General features: G+C 39.6%; 1 protein-coding gene across 1 annotated transcript in view; it reads left to right on the forward strand.

Moving 5' to 3' along the window:
• SVEP1 (sushi, von Willebrand factor type A, EGF and pentraxin domain containing 1) overlaps nt 1–20,247 on the forward strand; it is a 188,856-nt gene that overhangs the window by 133,556 nt on the left and 35,053 nt on the right. Inside the window, exons 28-36 of the mRNA XM_053566090.1 lie at nt 2,311–2,435; nt 3,388–3,511; nt 4,247–4,417; nt 5,398–5,571; nt 5,995–6,114; nt 8,094–8,270; nt 8,501–8,585; nt 9,414–9,605; nt 10,625–10,792. Of these exons, the coding sequence (XP_053422065.1) occupies nt 2,311–2,435; nt 3,388–3,511; nt 4,247–4,417; nt 5,398–5,571; nt 5,995–6,114; nt 8,094–8,270; nt 8,501–8,585; nt 9,414–9,605; nt 10,625–10,792 (1,336 nt within the window). The remainder of the gene's footprint in view (nt 1–2,310; nt 2,436–3,387; nt 3,512–4,246; nt 4,418–5,397; nt 5,572–5,994; nt 6,115–8,093; nt 8,271–8,500; nt 8,586–9,413; nt 9,606–10,624; nt 10,793–20,247) is intronic.

A 20,247-nucleotide genomic window follows, 5' to 3' on the forward strand; every position in this document is an offset into this window, starting at 1 on the left:
AAAAGAGTTTGTATTTTGTTTTAGACATATTGGGTTTGATGTTTCTATTGAATTTCTAGTCCCAGAAATACAAACATATATATGTGTGTGTGTGTGTGTGTTTGTATATATATATATATATATATATATAGGTCATATAATATATATATTACATATATTATACATATATACATATATATTATTACATATATTCTGTTATTTCTTTGGGTGGTACAATTAAAGGTAATTTTAATTTTATTCTTTATTTTTTATATAAAGAATATATATACATATGTGTGTAAATATATATTATACGACCTGTATATATATGTTTGTATTTCTATATAATATATATTATGTATAATATATATATTATATATATAAATTATACGACCTACAAAAATATAGGTCTGATTCTACTTTATATCAAATTGGCAAAGTTGTTTTTAGTGATAGAATACAATTGGCAAGGATTCAGCATGGTGGACAATCGTATAGAGTGCTGGCAGGTATGAAATTTGATAAAAAACCTTTCTGAGAAGCAATTTAGAAACTTGTATCAAAAGCCTTAGGTGTACTATTTGCACCCAACTGTCAAACTGCTAAGAATCAGTCTAAAGGGAATAATCAATGATCTGAACAAGCATTTGTGTATCTCCATGCTTATCTCAATATTGTTTTATTATTACCAAACTTGGAAGCAATTCCAATATCCAGTGATAAGGGACTGATTAATTAATTAAGTAAGTATAGATTGTTGAACATTCATATCAGGTCTAAAAATTAAGTTTACAAACTCATCCTAGAAAAAATGCTTTGAAGGGTGGACTAGCACTGGTATGGTGCAGAGCTTCCCGAGGGGAAGGTGACTGTAGTGACATTTGGCAATGAGGCATGTAGCACTTTCTCTAGGATGAGTTCACAAACTTCACTGACCTCATATGATAACATAATATTGCTAACAAAACTCATAAAATGATATATTCATGGAGGAAAGCAAAATTCGAATGTCCTGTGTAGTATGAGCTGATGTGTGTTTTTTTTTAGCTTATGTGTTTTTAAATACTCAGATGCTCATATACCTCTACAAAGGACATAATAAAAATATAAACTTGGCAAGAAATACACAAAACTATTAAATGCTTATGTCTGGGTAAAAGGAATTCATTATTATTTATTTTTTATCTTCCTCTGCATGTGTGTTAATTTTTTATTTAATTCTATTTAAAAAGCATGTAGGTTGAGAAATTATGAAAGAGAGATCTACAGACATTGATTGACAGGCAAGTGAGATGAACCAGGAGGAGGAGTTGGAGGAACAAGAGAGAAAGTCACAGCGTGAAATCCTAAGACCAGCTTCCCAGAGGCAGGCAGAGAAAGGAGGCTAAGAATGAGCTGATAGGTTCAAAGAAAACCAGCAGAGGACACTCTGATAGAAACCAAGTGTAACCAGGTCAGGCTCCTGGCAGGAAACAGGTGGCAGATAAAAGGAGGTAACTAAGATGAACGAAGGACTATTTTCAAAGGTGTAAGCGTGGTTAACAGGACCAAAATATGATAGTAAAACCACACATGACCAGGAGCGATGGAAAGTTGCAGAAGGTGGGCCTGAAGTGACCAAGGGGTAGAAGTCCTTGCCAGAATTATGACAAACCCACAATGATGGAGAAAAATCACCCAAAAGGACCAATGTCACCACTTGGGAAGGAAATGGTCACTCCCAGTTGGTTGGTTGCCCGAAAGGATGGGATCCAGGAGGCCAACCTTTTCTCTCAACCCACTTTCTTATCTCACACTGGTGCTTCCACTGGCCAGACACTTTGAACCGCAATAAACATTCTGGTGCAAATATCCTTGTGGTAAAGTGATTTTTGTTCTTTTGGGTAGATATCTAGTAATGTAATTGCAGGATGAAATGAAAGGTCAACTTAGTTCTTTAAGAATTCTACATACTTCTTTTCTGGGTGGTGCCTGTGGCTCAAGAATTCTACATACTTCTTTCCATAAATGTTGTATTAGTGTGCAATTCCACTAGCAGTGTAGAAGTGTTCCCTTCTCTCCACATTCACACCAGCATCTGCAGATTTGGGACTTTGTGATGTGGGCCATTCTCACTGGAAAAGCCTATCTAGCTTTAAGTTGCTATATAAAATACTAAATTTGTCCTTATTGATAAAACATGCAGTAAGTTGACAGAGTTTAGCTTTTCAGTAATTTTATTTATTTCCATTGGCCATGCTTTCATTAAGTTAACATTTTAGGAATAACATGTCATCAGGCCAATTCTCCTCCTTTTTTTTTTTTCTTTTTTCTCTCTTTGTCTTCCTTCAGGTGGTGGTGCATTAGTTCTGGGGCAAGAGCAAGACAAAAAAGGAGAGGGATTCAACCCAGCTGAGTCTTTTGTGGGCTCCATAAGCCAGCTCAACCTCTGGGACTATGTCCTGTCTCCACAGCAGGTCAATTCCATTTTCAGTGTATGACAGTAATGAGATGCAAAGGTACAAACCTAGTACAAATGTGAACAGCCTAATGATGACGTATCATATTGTGAGCTCTTGGTTATCAGAATCTATTACCAATGTCATTTGATGCCATGGTCATAGACAAAGTTAGGCAGATATTATCTACAGTAATTTTCAATGAACACCCCTTTTTGTTTCTTGGTGATCTTCTTAAATTTTATTGGAAATGATTATTTTGTAAAATCTTGAAATTTCAGAGCTGGGAAGAATCATAAAGAAACTTAAAACTGGCAGAAAATTGTCCACAGAGAGCAACAGATGAGCTAGTGGTTAAGCCAACCCAGCATCGAACAGCTGGAGTTCAAATCCCAGTTGTACCACAAACTTGCTGTGATGATTTTCAATATGCTGCTCCATCTCTCTAAGTTTCAATTTTCTTGTCTATAAAAGATAAACAAGTGTGTAGCAGAGTTTTGACAGGATTGAACAAAATACTACATATATATTATTGGTATTGTTTGGTCCATGGTAAGGCTTGATAAATTTTCATTCTTATTACAATAGCAGAACTTTTCTAAGCCTCAGTTTCCTCACCTCTGTTGGAGGTCAGAGACTTAGAATGGAGAAGGGAGCCTCCACATCCCCTTAACAAACTGCAAAGCTTTGGACGAAACAATTCTATGTGTAAGATTTCAAACTTGCAGGTGATGATGAGTCTGATGGGAGAAATATTTGAGAAAGGGAAGAAAAGGGTTGGGAGAAAAGGAGATGGAAGAAAATGTGCCTGTTGCCCCCTGAGTCACACTGGGTAAAAGCCCTCTTCCACTCACCCCACCTCCAAAATACCTGTCAATGTTTTCAGTAGGGCTCAATGGAGATAGAATAACTAACTCCATCTTCATGGAACAAGTAAGGCTTATCTAAACACATGCTTTTAAACTTTCAGGTGAAATCACTGGCCACCTCCTGCCCAGAGGAGCTCGGTAGAGGAAATGTGTTGGCCTGGCCTGATTTCTTGTCAGGAATTGTGGGAAAAGTGAAGATTGATTCCAAGAGCATATTCTGTTCTGGTGAGAATTTCCTTCTACCATAGACTTCACTCTCTTTTTCCTACCCTGGATCTTTCTAGCAAAACACAACAATTTAAAATTCTCTGTTGGTCAAATCATGTGTGGCTGTCAATCCACTCTTTAGTGATTTGTATTTGCCCTACACTTATCCAAAGGATGTGTTATTATGTAATGCTCAAGTATGTTCTGTGTAACGGAGCATTATCATGGGGGAAATTTGGACAAATGTGAAATAAGATTAGGAAGATAGGCGAGATGAGGAATAAGGTTATTTTTTAAATGCCCACAAGGTCCTGTTTGAGGTGAGGTATTCTTTTGGTTTTATACTTCTTTGAAGCCCCCTAGAAACAGGCAGCCCCACTAAGAAAAGCAATAAGTCTTTCAGTCCACACCCTGAATAGTCAAACTCCAAATGATCATAAAATTAAACTTATTTAAATAAGTTTCTTAAAATGTCCCAGAATTTGTGGCTCTTGGTAGCTTATAAGAACATTTTATTCATATTCCTAAAATACTCTTTACAAAAATATATTCCACAGGCTTCTATTGAAAAGGGGAGAGTTGTTTGTTGACTAAGAGAATTTTTTCTACTAATTTTGCTTGGTAGGGATCTGGCTACATGTTAACTTGTGTTAATATCAATAGAACAGCTCTTAAGTGCTGGGACAAATAACAGTTTGAAACTGTTGACGTGGTGCTGCTGACAAACTCTGCACCTGTGTTCTTTGCCTTCAGATTGCCCACCTTTGGAAGGATCAGTACCTCACTTGAGAACTGCATCAGCAGATTTGAAGCCAGGCTCCAAAGTCAGGCTGTTCTGTGATCCAGGCTTCCAGATAGTTGGGAACCCTGTGCAGTCCTGTCTGAATCAAGGACAGTGGACCCAGCCGCTCCCACAGTGTGAACGTGAGCTGCCTTTGTTGAAGTCATTTCAGTGCTTCTTGAAAAATATTGAAATCCTAAGAACACTTTTCAAGAATGCTAGACAAAACCTAAATATATCACAGAAGGCAAAATAGCAAATATTCATTGAATCCTTCCTTTGCATAATGAACCATGCTGGGCATCATGAGGGAGGTGGGGTATGCTGGTCCAAAGAGACCATTTGTACATGTGTCCAAGGTGGTGCAAAGGGCTAATGTGATTTAAAGAAAAAAAAAAAACAGACTCTGTAGGTAAAGGCCCAGAGGTGGGTGGGGCATTGCTAGGTGGGAAAATGGGAAATGACTTCTTGAGTTGAACGCATCTATCCATTCTTAAAGTACCTACTATGTGCTGGACACTGATGGAGATTCTGGAGATACAGCAGCTTTGGAGAAAACATCCCTAGTTTGTAGAGTTTACATTCTAGTAGGAGATACATAAAAAATAAACAAGTACATAGAACATTATTTATAGTAAATAATAAAGGTAAGGGCTAGCTGTAAATGCTATAAAGACAAATAAAACAGGATGGGGAAATACAAAGTGATACACGGTGAAGTGATTGGCTGGAAGCAAGACTGTTAGTTTAGGTACGGAAAGGCACCTGTTCCACCCTGACGTGTATTCACTTGTGTTTTTGTCCATCTACCACACTCGGTAATTAGCTCCACAAGGCAGGGATTTTGCCTGTTTGGTTCATGTCTGTAATTCCACCACCTTGGACAGTGTCTAGGCAGGTAGTAGGCCTTCCATAAATGTTTCTGAATAAACGAATTGCCTGAGCCAGGCATTGTGCTAGATACTGAGGGTTCAGGCTGCTACCACCAGCTGAGCACTTTCAGCCTACTGTTTCTGTTCAATAAAAAATTCATTTTTAACAGAACTATTTTTTTAATATAAATAATATGCCGTTTGCGTATTTTGCTCCTAATGTAGTTGTGTTCCTCCTGGTCATGTGACAGGCATCAGCTGTGGGGTGCCACCTGCTTTGGAGAATGGCTTTTATTCAGCTGAGGACTTCCACGCTGGCAGCACAGTGACCTACCAGTGCAATAATGGCTACTATCTGTTGGGTGATTCCAGGATGTTCTGTACAGATAACGGGAGTTGGAATGGCATCTCACCAGCATGCCTTGGTGAGATAAATATTGGCAATTACGATGTGGGTTTATTCTGTCTCTATAGAAGACGCTCATCCCAAATTCCTGAGGCTCGTGAGGCATTCTTTGGTTAATTCATCTCCCCTCAGTGAGCTCTGTCCAAGCCGCAGTGACAAAGTAGTTCTACGGAGAGGTGCCAGAAATGTTTTAGATTGTTATTAGTCTCAGTATGAAGGCTGTTCTGTCTATTTCTGTTCTTCTTCTACTCAGCCACCTATAAACTAGGGACATAATAGCTTTTGTGGTGTATTTGCAATGTGATTGTGACTGTGATATTTAAATTTTATAAAATATGCACGTCAGGCATTGCAATATGTCATAATTTAAAAGTAAAAGCCGGTGTTAGGGACATTAGGAAAATGAATACCCTGTAATATTTGTAAGCTGTCTTCGCTTTAGATGTCGACGAGTGTGCAGTTGGATCAGACTGCAGCGAGCACGCGTCGTGCCTGAACACAAATGGATCCTACATATGCTCGTGTGTCCCGCCATACACAGGGGACGGGAAAAACTGTGCAGGTAACTACTCCACGGATACCTGGAAATTCCTATTGCAATTTCTTTATTCAAGGGCATATTTTAAGTGTGTTATTTTAAAATAAGATAATAGTTTCCGCGTCAACAGGCACCTAGTCAAGTGGACAAGGTAAAAACCTCATAAAGATATGTAAGCAACAACTAAAGTACCACTGTGCCTCTCCCGTGATCCTAATTTCTGAAAAAACAAAACTGAGAGCTAACTGTACTATGAGACTAATAGAATGGATTTCGAAAGATCATCAGTGACCTCTCTGCCTCAGAGAAAAGAAGCAGCTTTCTCACATATCAGTATCTTTCCTCTGCCTCGGTCATATCCTGTCACATCATTGAAAAAATATGGCACACCTCTCGGGTGCAGGACACAACTACAAGACGGACTCTACAAATGCAAAGGTTGTAATATCTAGTTGTGTTCACCCTCACATTAATATGAAATAAAATGAGTAATTAAAAACCAGTAGGCGCCTTGCCTTACAACACCGGCCTATCTCCCAACCCACTGATATCTTTCTACGTTTATCGTGAGAAGTAACTACCAGAAAACAGTAAGACAGAAAGTAAAGAGGAATTTAAAATACTGAACCAAATCATCTGGCTGTTCCCCAAAGTGAAGTGCTGAAATTTGAGAGTCCCGGGAGTTATACGTGATGGAGAGCTATGTTTCCCCCTGTAACACACCCACTCAAAGAGAGAGTGACAGGGCGAATAAAAACAGCAGTAACCAAAAAAAAGTATAGTGTCCGTGAGTCAGACGGTAGAAATCAGAAGGGGAAACCTCTAAGTTAAATAAGACAGAAATATCAAATGTTTATGCATACATCCTCCTATTCTCCGACTGAAATGTTGTGTACGATTCAAGAACAAGTCACAAGCCTTGCTTAGCAAAATATCTGATTTGGAAATATTTCTTCTCTGGTGAAAGTAAACAAGGTTGAAAAATATTGCAAAATCATTTCTGCTCAAAGAGAAGGAAGAATAAAACTGAAGTCAGAACATGGCATTTAAAATGAGCTAATACAGGAATCAAAAGAAAATGTCAGAAGACTTTTTGGATGAAATAGGAGATGATGTCATTTTTATTACAGTTTTTTACAAAGCAAAGCCATCCAGAGAAAAGGTGCTGAGATTAAAACGGGGCAGAAAGAAAGGCAAACACTTCCCATAGTGAAATGTGCAGCTCACCCTAGGGTCTGGCCACAGTAGACAGTCTAAATTTGAGTTCAAAGTGCATGCAAATGTCATGACTTGTTGAAATGTAAGATCAGTGATGTGTATTAACAAATTTACATTAGTAGAGATGCACGTGTGGGAATGGTAAGAGTTTATGAAGGACGCAGAGAGTACAATTTCAATCTGACTTTTAGAAAGATTGAATCAATATATATATATATCCTCCTCATTTAAGGATCAAGTAATATATTCACTCTTCTTGCTCAACATTGGCCACAAAACTTCCTTTACCAGTTTTACCTCCCCAGCATTGGTGACTGACCCCAAATTTGTACACAGGAGGGGCTTGTGGCCCACAGTCTTTTTGGAATCTGGGAACTGCCCCTGCATCTGCTCTGTGCAGCCTTTTACACCAGCTTGAGACTGAGACAATTGCTCTTTTAAAAAACAGTGTGAGGCCGGGGGTAGGTGAGAGGGGCAAAAGCCCTTCTAAGCCATGCTCCGCCATCACCGGTATTTCCCCGGTGAACAACTACCTTTGGGGCCAGATAAACTTTGCATATTTTTGTTAGTCATTGCCATTTCAAAATATTGCTTTTAATGCCTATGATATGTTCTGTTCTAAGGTTCAGCAGGTCTCTGACCTTCATAAATCTCCTTTCAAAAGCTTTTCACTGGATTTTAATGGGTACCTTAACTGTAGTGGAATTCTTTGCTGTGAAATTTTACATGGTTGTGTGAAAGCTGCTTGTTATTCCACCCAAAATGTTGTTTTGTTTTGTTTCTAGAACCTATAAAATGTAAGGCTCCAGGAAATCCAGAAAATGGCCACTCTTTCGGCGAGATTTATACAGTAGGTGCCGAGGTCACATTTTCATGTGAGAAAGGATACCAATTGATGGGAGTAACTAAAATTACATGTTTGGAGTCTGGAGAATGGAATCATCTAATTCCATACTGTGAAGGTATGTTTAGGAAATTTCCCATGCTTATTGTGTTTGGAAATCTTAGGGCAATAAGGTGCAGGCACGTCTGTGTTATGTTGTATCAACATTGTTTGTACTAGAAAAGCAACTATTAGGCTTCCATTTAAACGTGTTTAAAAAAAAAATATCTAGAGCTGCCCCTTGAGCTTTCAGGGACATTTGCACCCATAATCTCAGAAAAGCCATGACTTTGTTTTTCTTCCTTTAAGCTATTTCCTGTGGTGCACCAGCTATCCCAGAAAATGGTGGCATTGAGGGGTCAGCATTCACCTATGGCAGTAAAGTGCTATATAGGTAAGTGTCCCTCTGGGAGGCCGAAGTGGGTAGATTGCCTGAGCTCATGAGTTTGAGACCAGCCTGAGCAAGAGCAAGACCCCCATCTTTAAAAATAGCTGGGCGTTGTGGCAGCTGCCTATAGTCCCAGCCAACTCAGGAAGCTGAGGCAAGAGAATTACTTGAGCCCAAGAGTTTGAGGTTGCTGTGAGCTATGATACCACAGCTGTCCACCAAGGGTGACAAAGTAAGACTCTGTCCCATTAAACAAACAAACAAACAAACCTATGTTGAAGTTGTTAATGACATGCTGGCGGAGATATAATACTGGAAGACAGAGGAAGGGGAATTAATCCCTAATTTTTTTTGACTTAATGAGGAATTAATTGAATGATGTTTAGTGTGAAGAAGTCATAATCTGATGATCTTACAGCAGTCATATCTATAATTCTTAAATCACTTGAGCACTAATCTATTATTACCACCAGCGCCCCCTTGAGGCACCCGAGAAGGGATGCATGGAGAAATACTCTCCTAGCTGACAAAAGAAATTCTTGATGTCTGGGGTCTTAGACGAGACCACACCCCTCTTTAACCAAGGCTTTTCTGTTTGCAGTTACTAACCCCTGACACCAACTGGAGGCAAGCCAAGCTCTGGACTCTGTCTTTCTGTGAGGAAGACATACAGTATTCGACCTTGAAAAACAAATTTCTAAAGCATTATTTCAGGGGAGGGGGAAAAGAGAACTTTTAAAAATATGTATAAATTCTCGATGCTTTTAGAGGTTTTTTGGCACAGAGGAAAGTATGCAAAATAAAGCAAATTCTGGAATTTTCTGTCTTTTTCAGATGTAATAAAGGATACACTCTGGCTGGTGATAAAGAATCCTCCTGTCTTGCTGACGGTTCTTGGAGTCATTTTCCTCCTGTGTGTGAACTGGTGAAGTGTTCTAACCCAGAAGACATAAATAATGGGAATTATATTTTGAGCGGGCTCACCTACCTTTCTACTGCTTCATATTCATGTGAGAGCGGATTCAGGTAAAGTCTGTACACACCAGCCAAGCTTCCTACTCGCTATTTACTCGCTATTTACTCAACAAGTTTTATTTGTATGGGGCTGGCTGACTCTAAAACCAAATTTCTAAATGTAAGGATATTCTCACTTTGTATGTTTCCATCTAGCTCATAGCAGACACCCAGAAAAACATGCAATCAAACTGCTACTCTGGGAGTCCTCGTTCAATTACTATAAGCATTCAGTCTTTAAACACAGCGAAAATTGTTTTTGAAGCATAGCACAATACCTTCTAAAATTCTTTTGTGATGGATTTTTTTATAAACTTCTTACCAAGCTTATCCTCCACATTGTATGGGATATTGTAAAAAAGTGTGTCGAGGTAAGGCCTAGGATCCTACCATAAGAGGTTAATTTGAGTAATAGGGTGTGTGTGCATTCAGACAAGGGATCGTGGAGAAAGGCTGCGATCAGGAACTTGGTCAACAGGATCTGGAGTACGGGAGTGAATAGGAATAGAATGGATAGTATAGGTAGTCAGAATCAGGTCAACAAGAAAGGCAGATAAGCAGTGATGTAGGGATACAAGGTTTGTGTATTCAGAGGAAGACCAAGGTTAGAGTCAGGAGCGGCATGGTTTAAATGCCCAGGCTCATAGCCAGAACAGTGCTCTTTGACTTTTGTTGCCCTGTTTTCCAGGCTACCCAGGTGTCGTCCTTTTTGCTGGTCCCTAAGCAGCCTATAAACCCTTTCTCATCTAAGTAATCTGCTACCCACAGTCTGGAGTGCCTGACACCACCACCAATAAGCACTTTCATTTGTTTTGATTTTATACTGAGTGATTGTTGCTATTATGTTGTTTTCACCCATTCATTGTTTTAAATGGTATATAGCCTGTTTAGATTCCCCTTCTATAAACAACAAATTGTGGAGAAACGTTTCCCTTTTTTTTTTTTTTTTGTTCAAGTGTCCTCTATTTTCTTCTAAGTCCTTCCAGTAAATAAATAGCCCATAAAAGGGGTGATGTTGCTCCTTCCTGCAGCTTACAGGGCCCGTCCATCATTGAATGCATGGCTTCTGGCAGCTGGGATAGAGCGCCACCTACCTGTCACCTGGTCACCTGTGGAGAGCCGCCTGCCGTCAAAGATGCTGTCATCACCGGGAGTAACTTCACTTTTGGGCACACTGTCTCTTACACTTGCAAAGAAGGGTGAGTAGAGCCTCCAAAGGAAGGATCATTGAGAGCAGAGGGAGTGGACGCTCCCAACTGTGGACGTGGGCTCTGCTGGAACACACATTTCCTGGCAGCCAAAGCCCAGAGAGAGCTTTAATGCTCTTATTTTCTGACAGCAGAAAGGAAACATATTCTCCTGTGGAAACAATGTTTCCCTAGAATTGGAGTAGTTTATCTAATTAGTCTTTGAAAAAAAATGAACATTTGGCAAGTCAGTGAAACATATCTCTATTCTTTAATTAAAATGCAAAAAGCGCATTTAAACGAACATTTGTGTGTGTATCTTCTGCAAAACCAAAGGCAAGCCTTTAAGTCACAATGCAAAGATGGACACGTCTCCAGGAGGAAAAAAAGATAACAAAGGTCAGGTTTTTACATTTCTAATGATCGGATTTAATGCAGAGATAATGTTATGTCTGGGAAACCAGGAAACAAATTACAAAGGGCTTTCACATTCACTGTCTCATTTGATCTTTACGAAAGCCTTCTGATGTACAGAAAAAGGAAAGGTTCACTCTGGGGGCTCAAGGCAGTCAGTAAAGTATGGAGGGGTGATTAAATCCCGGGTCATCTGACTTTCAGCTGACTGGATTTCATTGCAATCATTGTTTTTTTCTACACTTCCTCTATAAATACTTTCATCATTAATAGTGCTTTCGCATGCCAGATTTGCTGCAGCTGCTTTTCACAAGGAGCAACGGCAGAAGGGTTGCCATTTCCTGGGTTTGTATCTTGGCTCTGTGGTGCACTATGTGGCCTTGGGAAACGGCCTGACTTCTCTGTGCCTACAAGTTACAAGTTCATTAAAGGCTCATACTTGTGGATATTGTGAGGAATGAAATGATATAATGCATGGCCTAGCCAAGAAAGCAAAAAATTCAATAAGCCAAACAAACTGAGCCCTGATTATGGTGACTGGAACACTGTCGACAGGACACAGTAGACACACTCTTATAAAAGTTCAATTCCATTTCCCCTGGATAGAAGCCATCCCACTAATACATGACTGCCAGCAAAGTTCCTGATATTTAAACACTTGCATAACTAACAGACAGAATCCCCAATCATTACACCTTCTTCAGTGAACAGGAAATCTTTAACATTAAAATGTCTACATAGGGTGGCGCCTGTGGCTCAGTGAGTAGGGCGCCAGCCCCATATGCCGCGGGTGGGGGGTTCAAACCCAGCCCTGGCCAAACTGCAACAAAAAAATAGCCGGGTGCTATGGCGGGCACCTGTAGTCCCAGCTACTCGGGAGGCTGAGGCAAGAGAATCGCTTAAGCCCAGGAGCTGGAGATTGCTGTGAGCTGTGTGAGGCCACGGCACTCTACCGAGGGCTATAAAGTGAGACTCTGTCTCTAAAAAAAAAAATGTCTACATAGGACATTTCTGCTGGTCCCATCCATCCCCTGGGGATTGAGTCACACAAATACTGCCCGCTAATGAACTGCACAGGACTGTTTAAAATTAGTCATTTAAATGTTTGTAAAATGTTAGCAAATACACACGTTTTATGTAATATCTAGATATTGACATTTTGTAGGAGTTTTTCCTGATTAAAAAAGTAATGCGTTATCATCATGTAAAACTAGAAAATACAAAATCCATATTTAAAAGTCACCCATAATTTTATTACCCCAAAGACAAATATTGGTAATACCTCATTTCTTTCCAGAATTTGTCTTGGCATATAGTTTTGAATATTAAAGATCATACTTACACAAATTTATACTTTTTCCTCTTTGCAAATTTTGTTCAATTTAAAGATATTGTAAGAAGAGGTTTTAATCTGCTTAATATTAGGTCCATATTTAAAATCAAATTATTTAAAGAAGCAATGAAACAATAATAAAAATTATAAGAAGCCATTCATTTGAAGGGAATTTCTATAGTATTCAAAGGACTTCTATGTGAATTATCTCAGAGGCTCTCTTCTTACAAAGATAGGGTTTGGCAAAAGAAATACTATTCCCACATTGTAGCTAAGACTGAACGTGCTGGGTCACACAACCTGACAGATCCCATTTGGTCTACAAAAATTGATAGCCTGAGGAAGCTTTTGGTGTCATTGAAAAGATGAAAATCAAATCTGCCCACCTAAATTACCTAACTATTAAAAGGGTATGAGACCATTTTTATAAAAGTGAAAATTTGTATGAAAAAACCTACAAATTAATAAATTAACCTCAAATTCACATGAGGAACACACTTGGAGATGGATAACAAAGCAGGGACTTTGTTTTCCTACCGAGAGCCCAGGCAAATACAGATATTCCTATGGGTGGAATTTTTCTAGATCACCCGTTCAGAGAATGTCCATCTAGGACCTAGAGCCGTGCCAGAGACTTGGCTGTTCCTCTCCATTTTTACTCCAAGACTGTATTTCCTATCCTTTCTATTTTTCTTCCTCGTCTAATCCAAGGTCCACCATAGCATTCATTCACAGACTTACTGTTCTGTTTTTAATTTCCTCTTTATTTCTGATCTTTGGACCTTTTCCTGTTAGCTATGCCTGTAACATAATTTCTGTTATTATTCAGCAAGTATTACACAGGGAGGGTTTCCAGACCATGTTCTAGCCAGAACGAGGAGTCACTTCTCATCCTCTCTCTTTCTATTGCTCCTTTTCTATTTCTGCCCCCAGGAGTTGATTGGCTGAGGCCAACATGCCCTGTATTTTGTTCTATTCACGGATGACATCACTGTGTTCTAGTCGTGGCTTTTGTGGAATGTGACCTGTCTTCTTGTCTCCTGAGATGATCTGTTTAATATTAGGTCTTCCTGAGACCTGAGATGCTGAGATGTTGTTGGCCTGATAAGAGGGTTAGGGTTAATTTCCCTCTCCAGTCTGTCGGCTCTGTCTTCTCCCTTGGGGCTGCTGAGCGTAAACACTGCCCTTCACACCATGTAAGCCTCACAGACCTTATATAAGCCACATCCTTCTTGCATGTACACGTGTGAATTTTGCCTCTGTCTCACTGATTTGTTCCTCTTACACTAGTGTTGTGCTTTGATAAAGTATAGGGGCAAGATCCACACTCAAGTTTAGGATGACAAGGCAGAGACTTTCAGATATTGGAGTGGTGTGAAAATTGCCAAGGAAGGAAAGAAGCAGGAAGCCTCATTTCTGCATCCTACCCTAAACTTGGCCGTCCAAATTCTTCTTCTATCAAAACAGTTATCTTTTTAAATTTTTAGCAAAGCCCTCAAACACTAGAGTTTTTCCGTTGTTTGCCCCAAAATCTAAGTGGTTATTTGTTTCTCACTTTCCTTTGTACATCTTTGTCTTTATACTCCTTGGCGAGAAACTCAGGGAGGGGAGAAAGGTTATTGACATCCTAAAATCCTAATCAAGGGTTTCCCTTGTAATTCTTCTCAATGTAAATTTCTAGGCATGCAATAATTTGACATATTAAGAGAGGACCTTTGATTATTAATTGAAAACAAAAGTAATTACTGATGCAGATTTATTTTTTCTATTGTTCTTATTAACTTTCATTATTTAAATAATTAATATCTTTTAGGTTGCTTTTTGAAGGCTCTTCTTCTAAAAGAGAATCATAAATAATCTGCTTAGGAAACTCTCTCATAAAGCTTCTCAGGCACACGCTCACTAATAAGCTTCCAGTCTGTGTGTGAATCAAATTGCTGAAAATTGCATCTGAAAATTATTCTGCCCCTTTTCAAAGGATTTGGGGTTATTATCCCAGACACATGCAACTGTATTCCACCAGTTCACCCTCAGATGTTCCCTTCTAAGTCATCACTGTGTTACTAATGGCCCTTTTTTCCTTGGAATGAGAAAATAAAACAATTTGTTTTATAGTATGTATGGCCTGGTCTTCAATAAAAGTCTACAAGGGTGTCCCCAGTGCCACTTGAATGAGAATATAGATGTTATACAAAATTTCGTTAAATATTCCATCATTTTAGATTTGCACCAGTTCCTATTTTTCTTTTTGTTTTGCTAGCCAACATTTATGGTCATATCTCATCTCTACAAAAATGTATCACTCTCTAAGTGATTCCTTAATTTTAAAAAAAGTGGGTGAAATATGTTCCTTATCAATCTAAACACACATTCAGGCTTCTCACGTGATGACATAGCATAGCAATTTAGTCAGAGACCGGTTATAGTGCTATCTAGGCAATAGCTAACAATTAATTCTTTTGTTCTTGTTTGGAAAATATATCCTTCTTTAGCATCCAAAAAGACTGACCAATGTCATTTAGAAAGTATTTATTTTGAATAAAGCTCTGTTCTCCATGAGACATGTTATCCAGTTGTCTACAGGAGTGGTGCACCTATCACTTGGGAAGTTACAAGGGCTTTAGGACCTTTGTGTCAGGGACCAGGAGCAGTGACCATATGTGTGTTTCTTATGAGATGACACAGGTACATGTGCCACATCTTCACCCACCAAACATCACGGCAACCCTGTCAAAAAAGCACACAGGATCCTAATTTCTGCTCTCCCTTCCTAGGCAATCTGTATGTCACTCTTGACTATCTGTAGCTCCCGGTAGTCCCAGCTTCAACCCATTCCCCTTTGGCTGCTTTTCTGCCTTGAATGCTTCCTTTTCCACTGCTCATCTCTCAGGACTCCCCTTAAGAGCCATTTCATCTGTGGGGCCTTTCCTCCCCTTCCCCTTCTCTGGATAAAATCAGTTACTCCTCTTTCAAGCAACAACTATAGGCATGAAGGGGCCTACACTGCATCAGGTAGTCGGGGGGAGGGCAGGGAGGACAACAGAAGTGTAGACAAGCAAATGCATTTTTGGCATCACACATGTGCACTTAGCCAATGACTCAGGCACACTGCAGGCCCTTAAGAATTCTCTAATGAAGAACTAAATGTCAATTGAGAGTCATAAAGAAAAGTCAAGATCTTTGGTTAGGCTGGGAGATATTATAGGTTCTAAGAAATTACAGGTAGTGACAAAAATGCATACTTTAAACCCATTTATTTAAAAAATATGTATTTAGTTGTAATCTTCCATTCGATTATAGAGCAGATTTGTTGTGATTTACCACTGGGGAGGAGTAGTTGATGGAGATTTTTCAGAAGATCAGGGGTCAGAGGCCTACCAAAGTGCTGCCAAATTACTTAACACAAATTCTTGTGTTGTCAAGAGACTTTGAAAAATAAGGAAGGTTTGGGGGGCAGATACTTCGGCCTCAAAGCAGCTGGTCCATGACATAAAGGAAGAATTTTATAGATGGCACAATGGATCCTTATAAGTTAGGGAAGTCTCGGGCTATGTCAGCCAATGAAATATACTAGTAACATCAAGGGATCCATGAAAATAATGATGCGTGGTTCAAAGTGTGCAAATGATGTAAATGGTTCTGTTAAACATCAGGAGCATCCTTAAATGGAGCTGCTATCCAGAGCACATGTGATGCAGGAACAGTAGAATCTGGACACTCAACCAGAGATAATGGATTTTTTAATAATAAAATAATGCTTATAGCATACTGTCTTAGTATACCTTTCTGGATCCTCTAAGATAGAAGCCATGTAAAAATTAAGTTCAGATCCTTATACAAAGAACTGAGCCTATCCAAAGCAATGGATTGCAACAGGCCCTACCTAACAAGAGACTAACCTCAGCTACTGGGGCTGCCTATGAGTACGAGTTCATTTTGAGAACACCTCTGTTCCTAGCATGACGTATGACCGTAGGTAGGATAGATGCTCTGCATATACTGTCATTTTTTTCTTGCTCTGTTTATATCCGATAAACTTCATAAATATTGCCAGCTACGATGAAGGAATTCTCACCTCTCTACAATAACTGATCTTTTATAAAACCAAAAGGGCCACACCTACAGTGCATCTTACAAGGGTACATGTGAAACTAACTCAATGTAGAATATAAATGCCTTAGCACAATTAAAAAAAAAAAACTAAAAGGGACCTCTGGAAAAATTTTTGATAACTAATGACTTTAAAAAGTAGAACAGAGGATACAAGAGGCTGGGAAGGGTAGGGGTAAGAGGAATATGGGGAGAGATTGGTTAAAAGATATAAAATTATAGCTGGGTAGGGCAGTAAGTCCTGGTGTTCTCCAACACTGTGGGATGACTCAAATAGCTAGAGGGAGGACATGTTCCCAGCCCAAAGAAATGATAAATATGGGAGATACGGAGATGCTAATTAGCCTGATCTGATCACAAGGCAGGTATGTCAGCATCACTATGGACCTATAAATAGGTGTCAATGAAAATTTTTTAAAAAAACTAATGTCTTGGGAGAGAGAGCAAGATGGCGGCCGAGTAACAGCTTCCTTGCATCTGGGCACCGTGAGTCTGGGGAGATAGGACTCCAGGCATCTCTGGCTGGTGGGATCTGCCTATCATCACCCCTGTGAGAATACAGGGAGTCAGCAAGAGACTTCTGAACCCCAAGACGAGGACTAAAACAGTGGAAAAACGGCAAGTGGTCGCGTGTGTTCAATCTGTCTAAACCCACCTGCAACTGTAAGTTCAGTAGCAGCGAGACTGCAAACCGGAAAGGCCTTACCTGTGAACTGTTTTGGTGTCTTTGGACTTGGCACTCAGGTGAACTGCCTTGGGGAGAGACTGGGTGGGAGTGCGGAGAATTTTGGCCATTGTCTGGGGCCCCAGTCTGGGTCGCTGAGCCAGATGGAGCTAATGGTGTTTGGCTGTGGGCCACAGGAAGCCATTGTGAGTGATCTGCCCCGGCAAGCTCTGCCCTCAGGGTCGCAAAGCTAGAAGCCGGGTGGGAGCTGGTAACCTAGCGACTGAGTAGCCTAAGGGTGGGTCTGAGCCGCCTTGCAGGCCTAACCCCCAGGGGCAGAGTGAGACCCGTTTTGGCACACTGGGTAAGTGGATAGCCACTTCAGCAGTGATTCCAGCGACAAGCACTTTCCTGAGAAAGCTTCTGCTCAGCAAGTTTACAAGTTCAAAGTGCCTTTTAAGTGGGCTGAAGAGAGATTTAGGGTGTCTACCTGCTGGGGTTTGAGAAATCAGCAGCCTCCAGTCATATCAGAACTGTGATTAACATCTCATACCCCAGAAGACCACGTGTTGCCCAGACAATATTCAAGAACATATACATACTGCTTTGTTTTTGGTTGTGTGTTGTTTTTGTTGTTGTTGTTGTTTTGTTTGTTTGTTTTTTGTTTATTTTGATGTTGTTGGTGTTGTTTTGTTTTTTAATTTTAACCTTTTCCATACAGATCTTTTTTCTTTCTCAATTTTTCTAGTTTAATTATAATTTCGCATTGCTGCCTTTTTCAATAACCAGAACTTCATTTTTGCTAGTGTTTCTACTGATATTATTTGGTTTTTCACCCAATATTATCCCGTAAAGTTTTCTTTTTGCTTGTTTTGGTTTCATTTATAGCATTTTTGTCTTTCCTCTCTACTTGGTGGAGGTGGGGTACTGTGTCTGATCAGGTTAGCAAAGAGCTGCTGACCTCAAGGGAACCACCCAACTGGGCACCCCCAAAAGGTGGGGTTTTTTTAAGGTTGTGTCAAAGTACCCTACTGTACACCTATATTGCTCGGTCTCCCTCTTTCTGTGCCTTTCTTCTTTTTGACAATATTCCTCTTACCCACCCCCTCTCCTTTCTCTATTTTTTTTTTTTGTTTTCACTGGGTCCTCCTTTCTTTCATCCCTTTCTTGCTCTTCAACCTTCTCACCCTTCTGGTCCTGTACCAAAAGGACTCACCGAACCCTTAGTCCACAGGCATGAGAACTTAAAGAGCAAGAAGAAGTGAAAGGAAAATTAGGGCAAGGAAACAGATAAAAGAAATCACTCATGAGGAAGAATCAGCAGAAAACTCCAGGCAACATGAAGAACCAGTCCAGAACAACCCCGCCAAGGGACAATGAGGTAGCTACTGCAGAGGATTCCACCTATAAAGAAATGTTAGGAATTACAGAAAGGGAATTTAGAATACACATGATGAAAACAAGGAAAGAAATCATGGAAACAATGAAGGAAACTGCTAATAAAGTGGAAAATAACCAAAAGGAAATCCAAAAACAGAATCAAATAAGAGATGAATGCTATGAATAATATAAAAAGGATATAGCAGAGCTGAAGGAACTGAAACAATCAATTAGGGAACTTAAAGATGCAATGGAAAATATCAGCAACAGGTTAGACCATGCAGAAGAAAGAATTTCAGAGGTAGAAGACAAAGTTCTTGAGATAACTCAGATAGTAAAAGAGGCAGAAAAGAAGAGAGAGAAAGCAGAACATTCACTGTCAGAATTATGGGACTTTATGAAGCGTTCCAACATACGAGTTATAGGAATCCCAGAGGGGAAGAAGAATGCCCCAGAGGAATGGAAGCCATACTAGAGAATATTATAAAAGAAAATCTCCCAAAGATTCTGACACACTGCTTTCAGAGGGATATCGGACCCCAGGTCGCCTCAACTCTAACCGAGCTTCTCCAAGACACATTGTGATGAACCTGTCCAAAGTCAAGACAAAAGAAAAGATTCTGCAAGCTGCCAGGAGTAAGCGCCAGTTGCCCTACAGGGGCAAATCCATCAGAGTGACCGCAGACTTCTCTAATGAAACTTTCCAAGCAAGAAGACAATGGTCATCTACCTTTAATCTACTTAAACAGAACAATTCTCAGCCCAGAATTCTGTACCCTGCTAAGCTAAGCTTCAAAATTGACGGAGAAATCAAATCATTTACGGACATACAAACATTGAGGAAATTTGCCACAACAAGACTAGCTCTACAGGAAATACTTCAACCTGTTCTGCACACTGACCACCACAATGGATCAGCAGAAAAGTAAGAACTCAGAAATTAAAGGACAGAACCTAACCTCCATACTGATGCAAAACATAAAACTAAGCACTGGACTCTACAAAATAAGACGAATAGAATACTACCACACTTATCAATTATCTCAATAAATGTTAATGGCTTGAATTCCCCACTGAAGAGACATAGATTGGCTGACTGGATTAAGAAACACAAGCCATCCATTTGCTGTCAGCAAGAAACACACCTGGCTTCAAAAGACAAATTAAAGATCCGAGTCAAGGGTTGGAAGACAATTTTTCAGGCAAATGGAATTCAGAAGAAAAGAGGAGTTGCAATCTTATTTTCAGATACATGTGGATTTAAAGCAACTAAAGTCAAAAAAAAACAAAGATAGTCACTTTATATTGGTCAAGGGAAAAATGCAACAAGAAGACATTTCAATTCTAAATATTTATGCACCCAATTTAAATGCTCCCAGATTCTTGAAACACACCTTACTCAGTCTGAGCAATATGATATCTGATAATACCATAATAACAGGGGACTTTAACACTCCTCTTACAGAACTGGACAGATCCTCTAAACAGAAATTTAAAAAAGGTATAGAGATTTAAATGAGAACCTAAAACAACTGCATTTGATAGTCGCATATACAACACTCCATC

The sequence above is a fragment of the Nycticebus coucang genome, chromosome 2, assembly GCF_027406575.1.
Source record: "Nycticebus coucang isolate mNycCou1 chromosome 2, mNycCou1.pri, whole genome shotgun sequence".
In the NCBI taxonomy this organism is placed as follows: Eukaryota; Metazoa; Chordata; class Mammalia; order Primates; family Lorisidae; genus Nycticebus; species Nycticebus coucang.